General features: G+C 46.4%; 2 protein-coding genes and 1 long non-coding RNA gene across 4 annotated transcripts; 1 reads left to right on the top strand and 2 right to left on the bottom strand.

Moving 5' to 3' along the window:
* Positions 1–1,266: 1,266 nt before the first annotated feature.
* NUDT19 (nudix hydrolase 19) lies at positions 1,267–11,337 on the bottom strand. 2 transcript variants are annotated; one of them, XR_011522190.1, is made up of 4 exons: positions 7,900–11,337; positions 3,513–3,697; positions 3,192–3,399; positions 1,267–2,309 (listed from the first exon to the last, which is right to left on the bottom strand). XR_011522190.1 is itself a non-coding variant. In XM_008514073.2 (3 exons), the coding sequence occupies exons 1-3, from the start codon at positions 8,863–8,865 to the stop codon at positions 2,104–2,106; spliced, it is 1,380 nt and encodes a 459-aa protein (XP_008512295.2). In that variant the 5' UTR covers positions 8,866–11,337; the 3' UTR covers positions 1,267–2,103. The 2 variants fall into 2 exon arrangements, 1 of the variants encoding a protein (XP_008512295.2); XM_008514073.2 differs by lacking the exon at positions 3,513–3,697.
* LOC139073444 (uncharacterized) lies at positions 9,335–12,587 on the top strand. The gene is made up of 2 exons (XR_011522191.1): positions 9,335–10,126; positions 12,052–12,587. It is a non-coding gene; the product is annotated as an uncharacterized lncRNA (long non-coding RNA).
* Positions 12,588–17,003: 4,416 nt separating this feature from the next.
* Positions 17,004–20,310, bottom strand: RGS9BP (regulator of G protein signaling 9 binding protein). The gene has a single exon (XM_070557346.1). The coding sequence runs from the start codon at positions 19,420–19,422 to the stop codon at positions 18,715–18,717; it is 708 nt and encodes a 235-aa protein (XP_070413447.1). The 5' UTR covers positions 19,423–20,310; the 3' UTR covers positions 17,004–18,714.
* Between the last annotated feature and the right edge of the window lie 6 nt (positions 20,311–20,316).

Genomic DNA, 20,316 nt, shown 5'->3' with positions numbered 1-20,316 from the left:
GCAGGGAGCAGACGGGGCCCTTCCCCTGCAGCACTCTATCTGCCCATGCAGGGGGCAGACGGGGCCCTTCCCCTGCAGCACTCTATCTGCCCATGCAGGGGGCAGACGGGGCCCTTCCCCTGCAGCACTCTATCTGCCCATGCAGGGAGCAGACGGGGCCCTTCCCCTGCAGCACTCTATCTGCCCATGCAGGGGGCAGACGGGGCCCTTCCCCTGCAGCACTCTATCTGCCCATGCAGGGAGCAGACGGGGCCCTTCCACTGCAGCACTCTATCTGTCCATGCAGGGGGCAGACGGGGCCCTTCCACTGCAGCACTCTATCTGCCCATGCAGGGGGCAGACGGGGCCCTTCCCCTGCAGCACTCTATCTGCCCATGCAGGGGGCAGACGGGGCCCTTCCCCTGCAGCACTCTATCTGCCCATGCAGGGAGCAGACGGGGCCCTTCCACTGCAGCACTCTATCTGTCCATGCAGGGAGCAGATGGGGCCCTTCCCCTGCAGCACAAGAGGGGTGTGTGTGGGCCAAGTGCCCTGTGTGAGCAGCCGGGAGGGGACCTGCTGGCCATGGGGGACCAAGGTGCACTCCTGGAGCCGATCTCGCTCTGCCTCTTCTCCATGTTGAGTAAAGCCCTGTTCCATCCAATGCTTGGCTGCGTTGTGGTCTCCTTGGTGACTATAATACCAAGATGCAATGGGCAGAAGTGTTCAGACTTCTGCTTCTGGTGACAAGCAACAGATGTCACTTGCTCCACAAAGCATCAGGCTCTACTCTTGGCTGTGGCACTAACTAGCTGTTAATCTGAGGAATAATCTGTTTCTCAGTTTCCCCGTCAGTAAAATCGTGGTGTTCACTGAAGTCTCTTCCAGCTGTAACACTGTATTTTCCGTGAAAATGAAAGAATATTATGCCAAGGCCAAAAGTCAGTAAGGAGAACTTTTGTAGATTCAGAATGCTAACCGTATCTGCGGTTCTCAAAATTTAGATATTGGAACCATTTACTGAAGAAAATAGATTTTATTCTAGATTTGAGTTTTTCAACCTTGGCCAGATAATTCCTTGTGGGCGGCTGTCCTGTGTACTGGAGGATATTTAACTGCACCCCTGGCCTCTCCCCACTAGGTGGTAGTAGCATCTTGCTCTCAGTTGTGACAACCAATGATGTTTCCAGACATTATCACATGTCCCCTGAAGGGCTAAAGTGCCTGGGACTGAGAAGCACTGATTAAACGTATTCCTCTCATCAGGATTAAATAATACACATAAACTTTATTTATCAATACTTCTATTTTATAGGTAGGAAAACTAAGATATTTCATGGAAAACGACATCCATTATACACAGCATAATAGTCAAAGATCTGAAACAGAATTAGCATCTTAACCATTTCTCATCTTTAATCAATAAAGATTTTTCCCCATAAGAGGAAGTGAAAAAATTACCCCTACTAAAAATACTGAAAATAAACATCATTAATAAATGCCAGTAAATGATGCATAGTTCTGCATCTCTCTAACCTCTCTGTATTCACTTACTGGCAGAGTAAAAAGAATCATGGTTTTCTATGCCTTCATATTTCTTTAAAATAGTAACTGAAATCGGTTTCCAATTTGGTAAACCTAATAACTAATGCCATTTGGTTTTGAACAGAATTGTATCTTAACCATCAGGCTAAAGACGTAAGAAAATAATGACATTGTCACTTGAAGGTCATCTCAGTCTACTGTTCCCTATGTAATCAGACACCCTGAAATTAATTTCAGCATAAAATTTAAAGAATTCACGGATCATTCTCCTAGGCACATCCGGGAAGTGCTAATCCACCGGACAGTTAAAGATAATGGCGAGAGAACATCTTGTTTACACTTTTGATAATGAAACAATACAGGAGTGGAAAACCTGGTGAATTTTTTTCTTGTTTTGGTAACAAGACCATTAATTCCTGTAGGGTTTAAAGAATAAATAAGCAAGAGTGCTCCATAACACACCTGAAATATGAAAGGCTACACTATAACTTTTACAGGCCCAAAGTTCCAAGCAAGTCCAGTGAAGCCTCAGTAGCCATCAGGGCAACATCAGGTAGTCAGTTTACACAAAGCAGTACTCTACAAACGGCTCTTACTTACTACATAGTTCTTAGGATAGACGTGTTTACACTTTGACTGAACAGTCACGTGGATACTGTAAACATGAGGGCTGTGTATTACTATTCGGTGAAATTTCTTGCCTTCCTTCATAACTTCTTCAGTCTTTTTTTCAGTGGACAAAGGATTTTCTAAAAAGTATGAATCTTCTAAGTACAGTTCGTCTCCTGAAAAATATTTTAATTCCAGAAAGGGTTATTTTATAAAACATTCCAATATATTAGTGACATATAAATCTGTATTTTTATCTATTTCATGTATTTGGAACTGAGATAGTTGTTAAATAACCCTAATTTTATGTGCTTACCTCAATTTCTTTCTTGTGTTTTTAATACCCACCCCCCCCCAGCTCCCCAATCCCCAGCCAAGAATTTTCTTTGGGCACATAAATATCTACGACTGGTATTTTTTCATCATGAACTATAACTTTTATACTAGTTCATGACTCTCTTTAGCCTAGTCAATATTAATACTGGCCTTGCTATCCATATACTTTTGGTGTTTCAATGTGAGCTGCTCTGATAATTTTAAGGTTAAATTAGAGAAATTATCATTTACACATCAAAACTGCTAAAATGTCCCATGGTAGGATAAGTAACAAATATTATCACTAATCTGAAAACGAGACAGGTAGCCGTTAGTAAGACCAGTCACAAAGCCCCATTCTGAACTGCCACGAAATCTCTATCCCAGACCTGCCCAACAATAACTGACCTCCCAAACTCCTTAATGCAAATAAGCGGACAACTTACAAGTTCTCATGATTCAAAATTAAAGTATAAAAAAGTGAGATAATATATGGGAAAGAACTTTGTCAATGCCTAGGAAATATATTTACATAAATGTATATGTGTGTCTATAAAGTGACTTATTCAGAACTCTGGTTATAATAAATACTATGGATATTTTATAGACTTTGACATTATTTAATATCGCTGTAGCGTGTGAAACGCAGACTGGAACTCACGTCTATGTTGGGCAATACTGCCACCTTGCCCAGTGCGTTAAAGGTGAACACTAGCAGAAGCCTTGGTGCTCCACTGACGTACCGGGTAGAAGCTGGAGCCTCCCATCAGCAGTTAAGCACGTGATCGGCAGCCACCTTTCCGGCCCTTCTATTGCACGATCCAAACAAAATTTGTGCAAGTCAGAGAGAGAGGCAAAGTTCTGGAGTCTTCTTATTTCGTAGAACTGTGGGGGTGCCAACCAAATCTCTTCTGATATGAAACTTTCAGTTGCCTCTGACGGAGATGACCACTGCGGAAGACAAAGGGAGGATTTCCTAACTGTTCCACAGACAATGCAAGATCTGAGATCATCAGATCGGCACCTAAGATCTAACTGAAGATGTACAATGATCATTAACGTGCCTTGCTAGGTTCCTCGGAGACAACATGAAAAGATTCGGTGAAGAAAGCTGGGCTGATCCCCTTAAGAGGCTGACGATTAGGACACCGATCCTGAGAACTAGTACATAAACCAAGGGTTGGCCTGGGAGAGTTGTTCTGCATAAAAGGCAGGGCGTGCTGAGAAGGTGAGGTGCTTCTGGTCACTCCTGAAGGAAAGAAGACTCTGAAGTGTAAACTCATGGCAGCAGACTGAGAATTTAGTGCCCGTTCGTTCCTCCCATAAATGGTGCCTCCACTAAGCCATGAGTATGTGGTGGTGAGCAAGACAAAGTTCTCTCAGGCCGTACGGGGCCTTCAGTAACCACAGCGTAGCATGACATGCGTCACATGTTACAGTGGGGGAAAGAGTCAGAAGCAACAGGCGCTTTGAGAAAGGTCAAGAGGCCTGGCTCAGTCTACAGTCCCAGAAGCATAAAATAGCAGGGCATCAGCCAGACATTGTTTGCCTATTTCAGTTCAGTGAGCTCACTGCTGTGATGTGCCCTCCTTCCCAAGCCTTCCTTCCATACACATTTAGATAAAAAGAGCTGATTCAATAACTATGGAGTAACCCCAAAAGATCTTTCTTTAACTGGTTTACTAAATATCCACTTCACTGGGTGGGGGAAACTGATTCCCACGCCAAAACCCAGGCAGTTGAAATTGATTGCTGCCTTGAGTAACTCTAGGCCAAAGGTTTACAAGCTTGTATGTGCTTAAACATCCCCTGAGAAACCTGTTAAGTCAGTCTTCAATCTAGAGGCCCAGCAATCTACCTTTAACAAGCACCCCAGATTATTCGGAAGTTGGCCAATGCTCCATTCTGAAAAACAAAGCTCAAGCTTCAAAGAACTATGCAACCTCTAAGTTATTTACAAAGCACTCTGCTTCGTCAATTCCAAGTGAGTTCAGTGATAACAATCAAGATGAAAGGCTGAACAATAGGCATCAACCCACATAATCCAACCTGTTCAGGTTAGTCCAGTCCATAGGTTAAAAGAATTCATCATTTATGGGTTACTTATCAGTAAAGCAGTGCTCATAAAATATTTCCAATCCTTAGGACAACCCTGCATGCTTTCATTTTACAGATGAAGAAACTCAGGCAGCTCCCCTCATAGGAAAATGTGGACTTTAAACTGCGGGGACTGGGGTGGGGGGCAGTTCTAATTTGCACCCTGTTTCCACTAGGTTTCTGATCTTTAGCACTATTGACACTTTAGGCCAGATAATTCTTTGTTGTGAGGGGTTGTCCTGTGCACTGAAGGATGTTTAGTAGCACCCCTCAGCTCTACCCAGTAGAAGTTCAGTTGTGACAACCAAAAATGTCTCCAGAAATTGCCAAATGTACACGGGGCTAGGGTGGGCAAATCCTGCCGTTGAGAACCACTAGCCCAGACCAGGTTAAAAACTGTGGATTGGAGCCTCTTCTTCCAGCCGTGAGCACTGAATTACCTTCCCCCAACTAAATGTAAACAATAGAGAAGCAGATAAAATCTATGAAACCATCATTTCTGGACAGTGAAAAATGCAGAATTGTAATTTGTGAGAAAACAAAAACAAATAAGGTGACCTCTACCATTGCCAACACTTTCTGCCTAAAGAATCCCCAGACCAGAGCACACACTAGAAAACAAGGATTCCTGAAAAAAGAACCATGACCTGGGAGCTTTATGACTAATAACTCCCAGGGCTCACTTAAGGCCAGGAATTTTTCAAACTCCCTCCAAGCACAGTGGAGAGACCTTGCTGCCTATAAGGGGCATTCAGTAGATCCTAGAAGGGTCGCACATTATAAGTGCAGCTAAATTAGCCCTAGAATAAAGGCTACCACAGATCTACCTTAAAACCACTTAAAAAACAAATCTCAAAAGGATCAAGTTAATTTGCAATTACTTAACTTCCTGCCAGGAAAAGTCCAACAATCTCTAAAGGAATATGACAATATCCAATATCCACTCAAAAATTGCAAGACCGATGACAAAGCAGGAAAATATGACCCACAGCTAGAAGAAAAATCAGTCAACAGCAACAGACCCAGAAACTACAGAGATGATGGAATTAGCAGAAAAGAACATTAAAACCACTGTCTTAAGTATGTTCCATTGGCTCAAAGATGTAAAGGAAAACATGAACATGACGAGAAATAGGAAATACGTAAAAAGAACTAAAGGGAACTTCCAGAGATGAAAAATATCTGAAATGAAAATATGCTGGATGGTATTTACAGCAAATTAGATATACATAAGAAAAGAGAAAGAGAACTTGAAAATAGCAATAGAATCTATTCAAAATAAAGCACAGAGAGGAAAAGAGATTGACAAAAAAATGAATAAGATATTAGTGACCCACGAGACATTAAGAAGTAGTCCAACATACATGTAATTGGAATCCCAGAAAATAGGGGCAAGCAAAAAATATTTGAAGAAATAAATAAATAACACAACAGGGGCCAGCCTGGTGGCAAAGCGGTTAAGTGTGCACATTCCACTTCGGCAGCCCAGGGTTCACCGGTTTGGATTCCGGGTGCGGACACCACTTGGCAAGCCATGCTGTGGTAGGCATCCCACATATAAAGTAGAGGAAAATAGGCGCAGATGCTAGCTCAGGGCCAGTCTTCCTCAGCAAAAAGAGGAGGACTGGCAGTGGATGTTAGCTCAGGGCTAATCTTCCTCAAAAACTAAAATAAAAAATAATAATAAAACAAAACGAAAACCATGCACATGATAAACTGCTGAACATCAATAATTAAGAGGAAATATTTAAAGTAGCCACACACACCAACAAAACAAACCATACATTATGCACAGAAAAACAAAGATAAGAGGTAAAGGCAGACTTCTCATCAGAAAATTATGCAAGCCAGAAAATAATGAAGCAACATCTTTAAGTACTGAAAGGGAAAAAAACCCTGTTAACCTAGAACTCTATACCCAGCCAAAACATCTTTCAACAAATGAAGGCAAAATAAAGTATTTTTTAGATAAACAAAATTTACAAGATTCACTGTCAGAAGATCTGAAACACAAGATATATTAGAGAAAGTTCTTCAGGTATAAAGAAACCAGATGTAGATTTAAATCCACACAAAGGAATGAAGAGTGCTAAGAACGGAATACATGCAGGTAAACATCAAAGACATTTTTTCCTCATTTTCACAGTCTTTGACTGTTTAAGGCAAAAATAATCAGTGTATTGTAGTTTACAATAGCAATAGAAGGCATATGCCTGACAACAATAGCATAAAGGACAGCAGGGGAGAAACGTAAGTCTATGGTTGTGAGGTTCTAGCACTATACATTAAGTGGAAGACAAATACTGCAAACCCTACAGGAACCACCTGTTTGTTTTCAATAAGTCAATAATGGAGATAACACGGAGCCCTAAAAATAAATAATCTAAAAGAAGTTAGGAAAAGAAAAACATCACAAAGTATAGATGGGACAGATTAAACAAAAAAACTAACGGCAAGATGGTAGATTTGAATCTAACTTATAGATGATAACATTAAATACAAATGATCTAAACACTCCAATTAAAAGGCTGAAATTGTCATATTGGACTAAAAAAACCAAGACTATATGTTGCCTACAAGAAACACACTTTTAAATATAAAGGCACATATATGTTAAAAATAAAGGATGGAAAAATATATACTATGCTGTTGCTAATTAAAAGCGTGGCTATATTAGTATCAAACAGAATAAACTTCAGATTACGGAATAAAGAACACCACCAGGGAGAAAGAAGGCTATTTCATAAGAATCAAAGGGCCAACCCAGGAAACTTTAACAGCCCTAAACGTCTACGCAGCACCTTACAGGGGACCTTCCAAATACATGAAGCAAGACCTGACAGAACTGAAGAGAGAAAAAGACAAATCCAGGTCTTCCTTGCAGAGTTCAGCATCCCTCTCTATTGGATGCAACGAGTAATTGATGCGGGAGGCCTGACACACCGCCGAAGACTTTAACCTGATGACATCTTTACAAACACTCCATCAAACACAATACATTTTCTTTTTAGGTGCAAGGGGACATTCACCAAGATGGACTATATTCGTGGCCATAAAACAAGTCTCAGTAAATTTTAACCGATTGAAATCACAAACTATGCTCTCTGACACAAAAGAACGAATCTGCCGTGGGGATGGCATAAGTTACAGCTCGTGAAGCGCTGGCGGGGAGCCGGGCGGCCCTCGGCTGGGGCAGCGGCCCCGCGGGGGACCGACAGACGAGGCCCCGGGCCCCTGAGGCCGGGAGAGCAGAGGGCGCGGCCCCGGGTCCTGGCGGCGGCCTGCAGGCTGCCGGCCCGACGCCCGGTCCCCGGCCGGCTGGAGGCTCCCGCGGCGCCCCGCTCGACGCCCCACCTGGTAGCCCACCACCTCGGCCTGGTCGGGGAGGACGGGCGGCGGCTCGCGCAGGCAGCACAGGAAGAAGGCCGTGTCGAAGCGGCGGCTGCCGCCGACCACGAACGGCGTGAGCCAGGCGCTCCAGTCGTGCAGCGCCCACACGTCGGGCGTGCAGTCCAGGTGCGCGCACAGGCGCAGGAAGTGGCGCGGGTCGCGGCGGACGCGGGCGCGCCAGGCGGCCAGGCCCGGCGGCGGCGGGAGGGCGCGGCCCGGCTCGGGCGCCGACGGCCGCGAGCCCCTGGGCCGCAGCAGCAGCACGCCGGCCTCCTCGAAGGCCTCGCGGATGGCGCAGATGCGGAAGGCCACGTCATCGGGCAGCGCCGCGCCGCCCGCGTCTCCGTCCGTGGCGCCGGCGGCGGGCAGCCCCGGGAAGGCGGAGGGCGGCGGCGGCGCCGGGCCCAGGCCGAAGCGCGGCGGCGCGTGGTGCGGCTCGAAGAGGCGCAGCCAGTCGGCCGAGCGGTCCGCCGCGTCCAGCACGCCGCCCGGGAAGACGTGCGCCCCGGGCATGAAGCCTTGCCTCGGGGAGCGCTGCAGCAGCAGCAGCCGGAAGCCCTCGGCGGGCGACCAGGCGGTGGGCCCCGGGTGCGTCCAGCCCGCCGCCAGCACGACGGAAGCCGCCCGGCGCCAGCTGCTCGGGCTCGGCCGCAGGGGGCCGCTCATGGCGGCGGCGGCGCGCTGCTTCCGGGCTCCGGGTTCTGGCGCGGCGGGAGCCCCCGGGCACCGACCCGCCCGCCCGCAGCGGCCTTCCCGGACTAGAGGCTGGAGGCCGGTGTGTCGCGCGAGGAACTCCGGACCAGGCGGGCACTGGGCGCTCGGTGACGCGGGACTGCTTGTCCTGCACCGGCGGAGGGGCGTGGCGCCGGCGCGAGCAAGCTCGCTCTCGCGGGACAAGGGCTGTCCCAGCCGCTGGCCAGGGACTGTCATTCACAGTCGCCTGGAAAGAAGGCTGCCTCAGCCCCACTCAGGACACTCGGATCAAGAGCAGGAATGCTTAGGGGCGCGCATGATCTGTCGCGGTAAAAGTGCAATACAAACCCGGGTGTCGTGACACCTACCCCACCAAGACCTGAGCACCGGGACTCTCTCCCTTAAACCACGGGTCCACGCGAGGGTGTGTCTCCTTTGGCGGTTGGCGGGCCGGCCCGTCCAAAGGACAGGTGTCTGAGCTTTGCAGCCTCACGTGAGCCCCACCAATAGGAGACTGATGGATGAACCACGCGCCAAATAAAAATTTCCTGCTACACAGCCTGAGTGTGAAAGATCCTCCTGGAATCCCTGCTTCCCAGGGTAATCAGTCTTGTGTTCTGGACTCCTTTTACTGGCAGGGCACTTGGGACCACCTTAAGCATCTTGGGTCATTTGATGATTTCCCCTTTCATGGGAGATTTTTATTCAGGCCTAGAGGTGGGAGTTTCTCTCGGCTCTACCTTTTTAGTGGCTGTAATACTCCCACCTCCAAGAGAAACATTACTCTCTCTTAGAAAGATGCTGTTTAAGTCTGTCTTCTCTTTTATAACTCTTTGTCAGTTGCCAACAGCTTCTCTCACAATTGCTATTATAACAGATCACACGCTCGTTATGTTTTTGGATGAGATATAAATTATACTCTTGCTGAGCTTCATGTACAAACTATCATTTTGATGTGGGTTAATTCCGGGGAGAGAATCCACAGATGGTACCATCAGTATTTAGGTTGATTTTTGTTAGCATCGTTTTCTAAAGGTGCAAATCCCTGTGTACTGACTGCATCCCAGAAACAAAGAGTGGGGCTACACGTTGAGAAAGGCACACGTGGAGGCCAAGGGAGGACACATGGCCTACTGGGAGGGTCTGCCAACTTTCATCCACCATGAGTCTACAGAATCCACAGTTGGGGACCCTCTCCCTGAACTGCTTCCTGACTGCATACAGCTCTCTGCTCTGAGACGGTCATTTCAGAATCTTGTAGAGTGTGCGGTGGCACCCTGGAGCCTGTATTTTAACAATCTCCTACTCCCAGGTCATCCCAGTGCTACGAGTCATTGGAAGCTGTGGAAGGTGGTGACACCATCAAGTTCCTATCTTCCAAGTTCACCCTGACGGCAGCATGGTGACTCAACTGGATTGGACCAGAGGCCCATGGAATGCACTAGGCAAGAAACAATGAAGGCCTAAGCTAGGAGAGTGGCTGTGGAGAGGGAGTAAGGTGGGGAGAAGGGAATGCTTAAGAGAGTACTTAATCTTCACTTGATGTAATGTGGTAATTGGTTGACTATGCAGAGCAAGGGAGAGGAAGGAGTTAAAGTTCTAGCCTGGGAGAATGAAGTAACAGCCCTTCAATCCTAGGAGTAAGAATATTTACTAAGCACTGTGTGTGAGGCATTAGGAACTTTCTAAGTATTAGCAGTATAATCCTCATAAAACCCTATAAGGTGGAAATAGCTATTGCCATTTTATAGATGAGAAACCATTCACAGGAGGGGTTAACTACCTTAAGAAAAGACACGCTATTCACTGTAAAGTAACCGTTGTTTTGTAGGGATAAATGTTTATTTCTATATCAGCTGGTTTTCCCAAAAGCTGGTTATTCCTGAGTAAGATGACCGAGTCCTGGAGTGCATAGCAAAATGATGCACTTTCGGTGGATCCTAGCCAATGCAGGACAGTCTGCAGAACTGCATCCTGCCATGTCGGTCTTCCTCAGGAGGCTCTATGGTCATATAAAACCAGCTCCTGAATGTATCCAGAGATCACACTTCAGGTATCTGAGCTGTAGCTAAGAACCGGAACAGAGGCAAACAACAGACCCTGAGCAGCCAAAGAGATACACATGTCATACTCAAATCTAATGTGCTCTGCTCACAGGAAAAATTAATTTATGGAGATATTACTTATCTACTGGTGTTAACAAATTCCTGTAAAACTTGGTGGCTTAAAACGATAAACATTTATTATCTCACAGTTTCTGTGGAGCAGGAATTTGAGAGCATCTCAGCTGCATGGTTCTGACCCAGTATCTCCTGTGAGACTGGTCAGCGTGTCAGCCTAGGCTTGACTGGGAACCGGGGGATCCATTTCCACAATGTCTCACTCACATGGCCGTCAGCCAGCAGCCTCAGCTCCTCACCACAGGGGCCTCTCCATAGGGCTCTTGAATGTCTTCAAGACTTGGCAGTTAACTTCCGCCCCGAGAGAGTGGTCCAAGAGAGGAAGGAAAAAGGCATGGTGCCTTTGATGACTTCACCTCAGAAGTCACACTCCATCATTTCCACGGTATCCCGCTGTTACCCTGGTCAGCTCTACTCAATGTAGGAGGGAGGCGACTATATGAAAATACCTGGAAGTGGGAATCACTGGGGTCATCTTGGAGGCTGTCTTACCACAGTGGATAAAAAATGAAACCATCTACTCATAAGAAGAAAACAGGTGAATTCCTCTGTTGTCTTGCCTCAAAATCTAGAAACAATAGGGAAAAGATTGATCAATTTGACGTACTCCATATTTATAACTTTATTATGACAAAAAAACACAGTAAGAAAGTCTAAGATATAACAAACTGGAAAAATTATCAGTAATGCCTGTCACAAAAAATTAAGACTTAGAAAAAATGAAGAAGAAAAAATCTTCAATTGTGTAGGAAAATGGGCAAGACATATGAAAAGACAGTTCATTGTGATTTGTTTAAGATCACACAGCCAGCAAGTGTCAGAATCTGTCCCCAAGCCCATCATCATGTGCTGAGAATGCCCTGCCCTGCTCAGCCCAGTTCTGCCAGGGGCACAGAGCCAGCTACCCCAGGCCTGACACTAAGTGCACACAGCCATCCCCTGCAAGCGCTAGCTATACCATGTGCCACTTGGTCACGAGAGAGTGAGTTGCTTTGTTTATGACAACGGTTGCTTACTTCATAAGTAGGACACTTGACTCCATTCCTAGCTTCTACTGGTCTCCCCAGCTATCTTTACAATGAGAAATGTTCTTATTTGGTTTATTAGAACACGCATAATCCTAAAAGAAAAAAAACTTTACAAACATGTCATATTGCTTCTTACCTATAGCTCCATGCAGGCTTTTATTTCAATCTCTAGTTCAGCCAGCCCAAATTCATTTCTGTTATTGATTTTTTATCAGGTTTTTCTGTGGAAAAAGAAAGAAAGGAAGAGAATGTGATCTGCAGGGCTAGCTGTGGAGAGATGACTTCAGCTCGGAGCCTCAGCGGTAACAGGAGAGTTTGCTCAGCCTGCCTGGAAACGGGCTTGTCACCACAGTGACACAAAATTCACCCATGAATGGCAGTTCCATCCTGTGCGCCGAGAATCACCACGGAAAAATTATTTCTCAGAATGTTTTTTGAAAAGGTTCACAACATTGTTTTCTCAAAAATGTATGGATTCCATTTGTGTGACATTCTGGAAAAGGCAAAACTATACCGACAGAAATCAGATGAGTGGTTGTCAGAGCCTGGGGTGGGAGGAAAAGACTGACTACAAAAGGAAATGGGGGCACTTATGGGGGCTGATGGAAACATTCTGTATCTTGATTGCAGTGGTGGTTCCATGATTGTATACAGTTGTCAAAACGCAAAGCTGCACGCCTAAAAGGGCGAATGTTACTGTATTTCAATTATACCTCAATAAATTTGACTTTAGAAATGTACAGATTCCAAATTCCAGATCAACCTGAATTTCCCTCTGTAACCTTTTTACGACATACTTTCTCTCATTTAACAAGTTTATCTAGTGTTAACCTTCAAACTTATTTCTAGAAGAGTTTACCTGTTATGGAAAGTTAAATGTTTTCATATATATATTTTTTGCCCAACCATCCCATTTTTAGGACTTCTAAAGTAGTATGCAAATAATAACAGGAGTGGCTGCCAACATTTCTTGAGTGCTGTGCTTCTAGGCTGAAGTCTTATCTCAATATCCCTATGAAGTATATCCTATTATTACTCCTGTTGTAAAGATGAAGAAATTGAGGCCAGCGGGATTAAGGAACTTCTTCGGTGAGATCGGATCTGAACTCAGGTGCACCTTATTCCACAGTCAGTGCTCTTAACCTCAGTGCTGTTCTGAGGTTTCAAAACATGCTTCTGAAACACTCATACGTACAGAGAACAAATTGGTGGTAGCCAGAGGAAGGGCAAAATGAATGAAGGGGATAAGATGTACAAACTTCTGATCATAAAATAAATAAGTCGTGGGATATAACGTGCAGCATAGGGAATATGTCAACAATGTCGTAATAACCTTGTATGATGACAAATGGTTACTAGTCTTATTAGGGTGATCATTTTGTAATGTCAACTATACTTCAATTAAAAGAAAAAAATGCTTCTGATTCCCTGGGAGTAAGATTCCAAAAGTGTTTTGCTTTGCTTTTTTTGGGAAAAGGTTCTGAAATTGTTTCTTATTATGATTGAGACCCTAACTGTTAAAGTTTATATTTTAATAACAATAACATTTTTTAGACGATAAGAGCATTCAAAATTTTATTGTAAAAACAATATGACAACATAAAATAAAAATACTGAAAAAACACCATTCATAATCCCACAACCTTAACAAGTATTTTGATTTCTTTATATTTCCTTGTAGCTCTTCTGTACATGCCTAACACATACATATAGGCAGGGGACATTCACCTTTGTTTTCTGGCAACAGCATATTAAAAGCACTGTCCAAAATCATTTTGCCAACAGGAGCTCTCATTTGGCTTACTTACATTTATCATATAACTGTTATGGTTATAAAATTCTAAAGCTAAACACCAAAGAACAAGGATGCCCAAGATGTCATAGTACTGCAATGAAAACACCCAGAATCCTCCGTGGAATGAGATGAAAATAAGTAAATGAAAGAGAGGAATGCGTTTCCAGGACTCCATCTTGTCTTCATGGACACAGGGCTGTGGCATGTGGTCAGTTCCTGCACCTTTGATCATTTCTAAGAGCCAAAGAAACAGTATTTGAATATGACTTTGACCTGTGTTTACAGCCAAAGACCGTTCATGTGGAAACCTACTATGCTTCCCGGATTCCACCCTGCATTAAAAGATGAGTATAATCGTATTGTAGAAAAGCACTTGGAGATTTATAATCCTAGGGTATTTCTGAACATCTCTTTATGTAATGAAATCTCTGAAGGGTAAATATGTTGATCAGGACATTCACTTCAATTCAAAGGTGCATGAAGAAGATTAAGGATACTTTTTAAAAAATCACAACAGTTGAGAGGCTGGCCCCGTGGCCGAGTGGTTAAGTTCGCGCGCTCCGCTGCAGGCGTCCCAGTGTTTCGTTGGTTCGAATCCTGGGCGCGGACATGGCACTGCTCGTCAGACCACGCTGAGGCGGCGTCCCACATACCACAACTAGAAGAACCCACAACGAGAAATATACAACTATGTACTGGGGGGCTTTGGGGAGAAAAAGGAAAAAATAGAATCTTTAAAAAAAAAAAAAATCACAACAGTTGATAGCTGAGTCATTTGAAGGTGCCTTTTCCGACTAAGTTATAAATGCTGCATGTTGTCTTTAAGTTTTTACTGATTAATAGTTTTAGTTAGAAGCGTCATTCAAACAGTAGACGTGAAACCTTTAATTCCACCTTGGATATGATTCCACCTACAAAGCACCCCATGCTGGTCTAGTTTCCCAATAGCAGGCAGTTCTGAGGGCACCAGGTTACTTCCAAAATAGGATTCTCCCAGCCTCCATGACAAACGACACGGTTTCGAATCTGTAATTCACTAGAGTCACTTTACGTATCCCGATTCCTGGGTAAAACAAACTGTTTAATAAATGCTAGGCTTTCCTGGACTCAGACATAGAGTCTGAATTTAAATTCCTAATCTAATTTAAATACTATAAATAAGCAGCATTTACACAAATTTGCTTTTAAGTCCATCCACTAATTCTGATATGGACTAAATTCACAGTAAGCTTAATTCATCTTGATTTTTAAAATTCACATGGAATTTTACCAACAGACTAATTTTAGACAATAACCACCAAAGTGTAAGATTCCATTTCAGTATGTACCAAAACCAACAAGAACCCAAAAAATCCAAACACACAAAATAACCCTTTCTTGTTTAATTGGATTGTTAAATGTTTTAAGCTGTGGAAGGGACCTTTGAGTTAATCACTCAGGACTCCCCCATTTCACCAATGAGGAAGGCGAGGCACTGGGAGGTCAGTGACTTGTCTGAGGTACTTGGAGAGAGAGGTAGAGCCCCCAGCCAGCACAGCTGGTCTGGCCTTGAAGGAGGAGGCACTCCCCAAAGGAACGCAGAGGTGAGTCCTACAGCCCTTTATTTCTCAGGCTGACATACAGGCTCACACTTTGGGGCTCAAATTCTTAACAAGCATTTACAGAACAGAGAACTACATTCTGAAAAGAAACCAAGTAGCTAAAAATGTATCAGTGTGCACGTTGAAAAGGAAAATGCAGCATTATCAGAGTCCTCGTGTGACCCACAACTCTCTTTAACCAAAGCTACTGTTCAGTCCTTCACCATCGCACATAGCTCATGCAGCTTACTGTAAACCTTAGGTAAGTCAGGAAGTTTATGCTCTAATTTTATTTACCAAAAGTACTTTCCCTTTCAGCATTGAATAGCAGAAGTTCTTACAGCACAGAAAAAAGAGTTTGCCAGGCATCATTTTTTTTTCTCCAAACATTATTAGGTGTTTGTTGTTGTTGTTTTACTAATAGCAATGGGTCAAAGTTCCCATGCTAAGTGCCATGACATTCCAAGTTCTTGTCTTCTTCATATCAGATAAAGCAGTACTGTTTTCCCAAAAGAGAAGCCCAGGATGTTTTCTCTTTTCAGATATTTAATTTTACAAGAGATTCATAACAGTATTTAACTTTGGAAGTAAAGATCTATCCTTTTACTTGTGTCTTTAATTTGAGCAAGTAGATGTTCTCTGCCATAGACTTTAACATTGACCTCATCAGATATACCCTATATTAAACACTTTGCCTTTTTGTCTTTTTCTATCACTTGTATCATAGCATAAGATCATACTAAATGATTTTAGAAAATTAATGACTTTAATATCAAACATCTAAATTGAATCAGGCTTTGGTCAGAAAGCAATCTCTTGAATTATATATAGAAATGAGAGTAGAGAGACAGAGAGAGCAGCCTGATGCTCAAGCAGAAAGTGATTTTGCTTGCATTATACAGCAAAAGTTCTATTAGGCAATGTTGTAACTCCAAATAATGCCAAATATTACGAATGCTTAAAATCTTCAAGGTGAAAGAGTTGTCTAGGTTAACAGGTCCACGGGATAAATATGTATTATAATTCAGCTTTTTTTTTTTTTGAGGAAGAGTAGCCCTGAGCTAGCATTGGCTGCCAATCCTCCTCTTTTTGCTGAGGAAGACTGGTCCTGAGCTAACATCCGTGCCCATCTTCCTGTACTTTACATGTGGAATGCCTACCACAGCACAGCTTGCCAAGCGGTGCCATGTCAGCACCCGGGATCCGAACTGGTGAACCCTGGGCCGCCAAAGTGGAACAGGCGCACTTAACCACTGCGCCATCGGGCCGGCCCCCAGCTTTTTTTTTTTTTTTTTTTTTGCAACATTTTATCACTAATTTCAGTTGGCAGAGGACTCTCAGAATCAGGTACACATCTGACTACACATATAAGTAAATGCTCAAGGATTTGCCAAGTGGGTGGAAAAAGTGACAACAAAGAAATTTGCCCCAATTGCTTTACGGATTACACAACTTCTCATGGGTGGTTTCTTTAATAAGTTCTGCTGAACAATTATTTTTCCATGAACAAAAACACTTTGATAAGAACAGAGAGTCATGGTCTTAGAAACAGAATATATTTAGGGCTTGGTTTTCAGTGATATTTTCCAAACTGGGTCACCATACGCCTCAGCTTCCTCTCACCTGAGAGAGATGAGACTTTGGGGAAGGAGACAGAGATGCCATGTTGTGCTGTGTGTGGGAGGAGGAAGACAGGAGTCAGAAAACTTTCCATATCATCTCTGAAGTTACCCTGGGCCAGCAGGTGCAAAAGAATTTGACATGGCCCCTATTCAGATTCACCCAGACTGAATGAGGCAGAAGGAATTCTTTTTATTAGTTATCGTTGTAAAATTTTTGACCTTGTGGCTCTCTTTAAAGCCATGATCACAGACACAAACAAACAGATCCCACCTTTCCACTGTTACAGGTACTGGAGTCTGTGCGCCGAGGAGGAGTGGAGTGGGCTGGGCTGGGAGTGGGGCCCTCAGGACTGGTTGAGCACTCCTGCTGCTATTTGTCTCTGCCCCTTGGCCCTCCAACTTGCCCTTGTGAAAAACTGCCAGGTCCCTCCTCCTGGTCCCCTTTCTCACTTCGGGGGTAAAAAAGAAAGAAAAAAATCCTCGTCAGTTTTTAACCAAACCAAAGTCTCTGGATTTTATTTCAGATTCTCTTTAGAGTTAAATGCATTTGTTTTCTCAGCCTTACTTCCCCAATGATTCTCTCTTAGGACCACAGGTGGGAGCCGGTGGCTCCTCTCTGGTAAATTCCAGCCTGGACCCATTTCCTTATTTAGTGACCAAAAGAAGCATCGGCCGCTTAACTTCTGTCATTTACACCTGTGGTTCCAGTAGGTTATGCCATGACCTCCTGCCTTCCAGAAGATCGATTTTAAAAATAGATGCAGATGTATATTTAGTAACGTAAGTATATAAGTAAAGACTTCTATGTTTGACTTATTGGCAAGTATGAATTCGTGACCAAATGTCCTTCATAAAAAACCAGCTTTGAGAGTACACAATGTGGTTACGTGATTTTTTCTTTCAAATGATTGTTTTTAAAAAGCTTCTGAAATCCCAAGTTAAAGCTGTTACATTCTAACCCAGTCTCGGGGCTAATTGGCTCAGAACCTCTGTGGCCAGTGATGCCACTTCACCGTCTCAGGAGGCGGTGTTGGGGTCAGGGAGCTGTGCAGCTCCCTTCCAAAGCCGGCTCTCCTACTGGCCAGCAAGCAAATTCCAAGGGATAGACAGGATTAAGGACACCAAAGAGGATTCCCCAGCCCTCCCCCAACGGAGGATCAAAAACTGCTCTAGTTCTGGAACAAAAATAAGCCCCAGAGGAGGAGAAAGTGCCTGTTTAAACAGCATGTAGCTCTTTCCAAAGCTTGCACCCCTCCATTTCAATGCGCAAAAGTGTGCAGTGGATCCAAGCCCGTGAGGGCAGGTTCACCAGCCCTTCTCTGGTTTCCTAGGCAGAGTCAGACCCTGCGCGGGAGATCGTGACCCCAAACCTCTTCTAGCCGCTTTTGGTGACTAACGGATAAAATCCACCAAAAAGCGCAATCACGCGCCATAGAGAAAGCACTTTGATGAACTTCTATTTGCATACTCTCCTAAACTTAGGCCCCAAAGGATTAAGGTAATAAAAACTGCTTACATCTTATTGCAATTTGTTTCCTGTCTAAGAAACGCCCCAGCAGCACATGCGGTAACCCATTAACTCGGAGGAATCTGGGGTCACTGTGGCCGGTTTTCTATTAATAGGGGATAAAGCTCTTGCATACATTAGCGGTAATGCCTCGGCGGCCCGCAAAAAATTAACTCCTCTCCGGCCAGCAAGAGGAAACCATGTTCTCCCCAAGGAGATGTGTGCTTGAAACACGCGTGTAGACGTACACACATAGGGTTTTAGAACCGCTTCCCTTAAACATGCCAGATCCCCTTTCCATCCCGGTTGCGGTCTTTCCTGGAGGGGTGCCCCTGGGGAGGAGGTGGTGGCTCTGGTGAGCCGTCGGGTCTCGGTCAGCTCAGCTTCGCCACGCACACAGCTAGGGCCACAGCCACCAGCAGCACAGCGCTGAAAACCGCGGCGGCCAGAGCCTTGCTCAGATCGCAGGGCCTCCTGCGCCCTTCTGTGGAGACGCCGCCCACCGAAGAGGCGCCGGCGCCGGATAGGAGCTCGGCGCCCGCTGCCTGCCGCGCCTGCACCGTCCAGCGGGGTACGTTGACCTTCATCTCCATGTCGTGGATCATCTCGCCCACCTGAAGGACCTCCCGCTCCAGCTCGCGCAGGTCGTTCACGTCGAAGTCGCGCTCCGCCTCGTGCCGCAGGCTGCGGACGCTCAGGGCGCGCGCCGCTATGCCCGCCGCACCGCCCGTCACGCCCGTGTGCACAAGCGGCCGCCGCGGCGCGTGCAGCGGGAACGCCGTGCCCAGCGCCAGCGCACGCCGCATGTCGGCTTCCAGAAGATCCAGGCAGCCGGAGAAGGCCACCCAAAGGCGCTCGAACTCGGCGCGCTCCTCGGCGCCCAGGCCCCGGTCGCGCAGCGCGGCCGTCAGCTGGGCGCGGGCGGCCACCGCCAGCTCCTGCGCCTTCTGGCGCGTCTTCTGCAGCTCCTCCCGCAGGTTCTGCGAATCCGCCGAGCTGCCGACGGTCAGCACCAGGTGGTGGTAGCATGCTGTCGCCTTGTTGAGCGCGTCCAGCAGCGCCTTGCACTCCTCCCTCGCCATGGCGGTGCGCTCCGCCGCAGCCCGGCGTCCTGCGCCCCTCTCGGCCTCACGCCCTCAGCGCGGCAGGACGCGGCCAGACCCGACGACAGCCCCTGGCTGGGCGGTCCGAGCGCTCCTCATGGCCCGAGACTAGGTCGGCGCTGCCGCTGCTGTCGACGGAGCCCGCTCGGGACCCGCGACGTGCGCCTCCGCAGACCGGGAGCAGAGAGGAAGCTCCGTTAGCTGCCTCCCGTCCCCTCGTCCATCCTCCCCAGAGGCGCTCCACGTCACACGCCGAGTCTCTGCAGGGCCCTCGCCTCCACGGTAGTCCCGTGCGAGGCCCGGTTTGCGGTCCCCATGCTCCTCTGGTGCCGATGCCAGGGCTGGCCGGCCGCCGAGCCGCGCTCCGCCTTAGCCGCTGCCAAGGGCGGCTGGGTCGCGTTTCTTAGGATCCGCCCACCCCCGCCCGGCCTTGCTGGGCGCTTCCAGCCCCTGGACCAGGGATAGGCGGGGCCCCGCGAGGGGAGGTCACGTGTAGGTCCCCTTCTCCCCCTCTTCCGCACCCCACGTAAGTTCTGTAAGTTCTGGAATACTAGCGCTTGGCAGATCCAGCCCTCCTCTGTATTACGGATGGGGAAACTGAGGCCCAGGTAAAAAAGGGGGCCTAGGTCACGCGACGTCCACACAATTGAGGGGTAGAACACAGGGACCCTGACTCCTAGACCCTGCCAGCGACAGGAGTGGTGTGCCTCATAGGAATGGGCACCTCCATCTTCTAAAGAGAGCAACAAAAGGCGACCTGCCGGGCCTGACGGCCCCCGGGTCTCCCCATCCGGGTCGAGCCCGCGTTCCAGCGTGCGAGCTTGGACCCCACCCGGAGTGTCGGATCTGCTCTAGGCCCCGCCCCTTCCCGTC

The sequence above is a fragment of the Equus przewalskii genome, chromosome 9 (assembly GCF_037783145.1).
Source record: "Equus przewalskii isolate Varuska chromosome 9, EquPr2, whole genome shotgun sequence".
Lineage (NCBI taxonomy): Eukaryota > Metazoa > Chordata > Mammalia > Perissodactyla > Equidae > Equus > Equus przewalskii.
The sequence above is the reverse complement of the archived record's forward strand: the minus strand, read 5'-3'. Positions and strand labels throughout refer to the sequence as shown.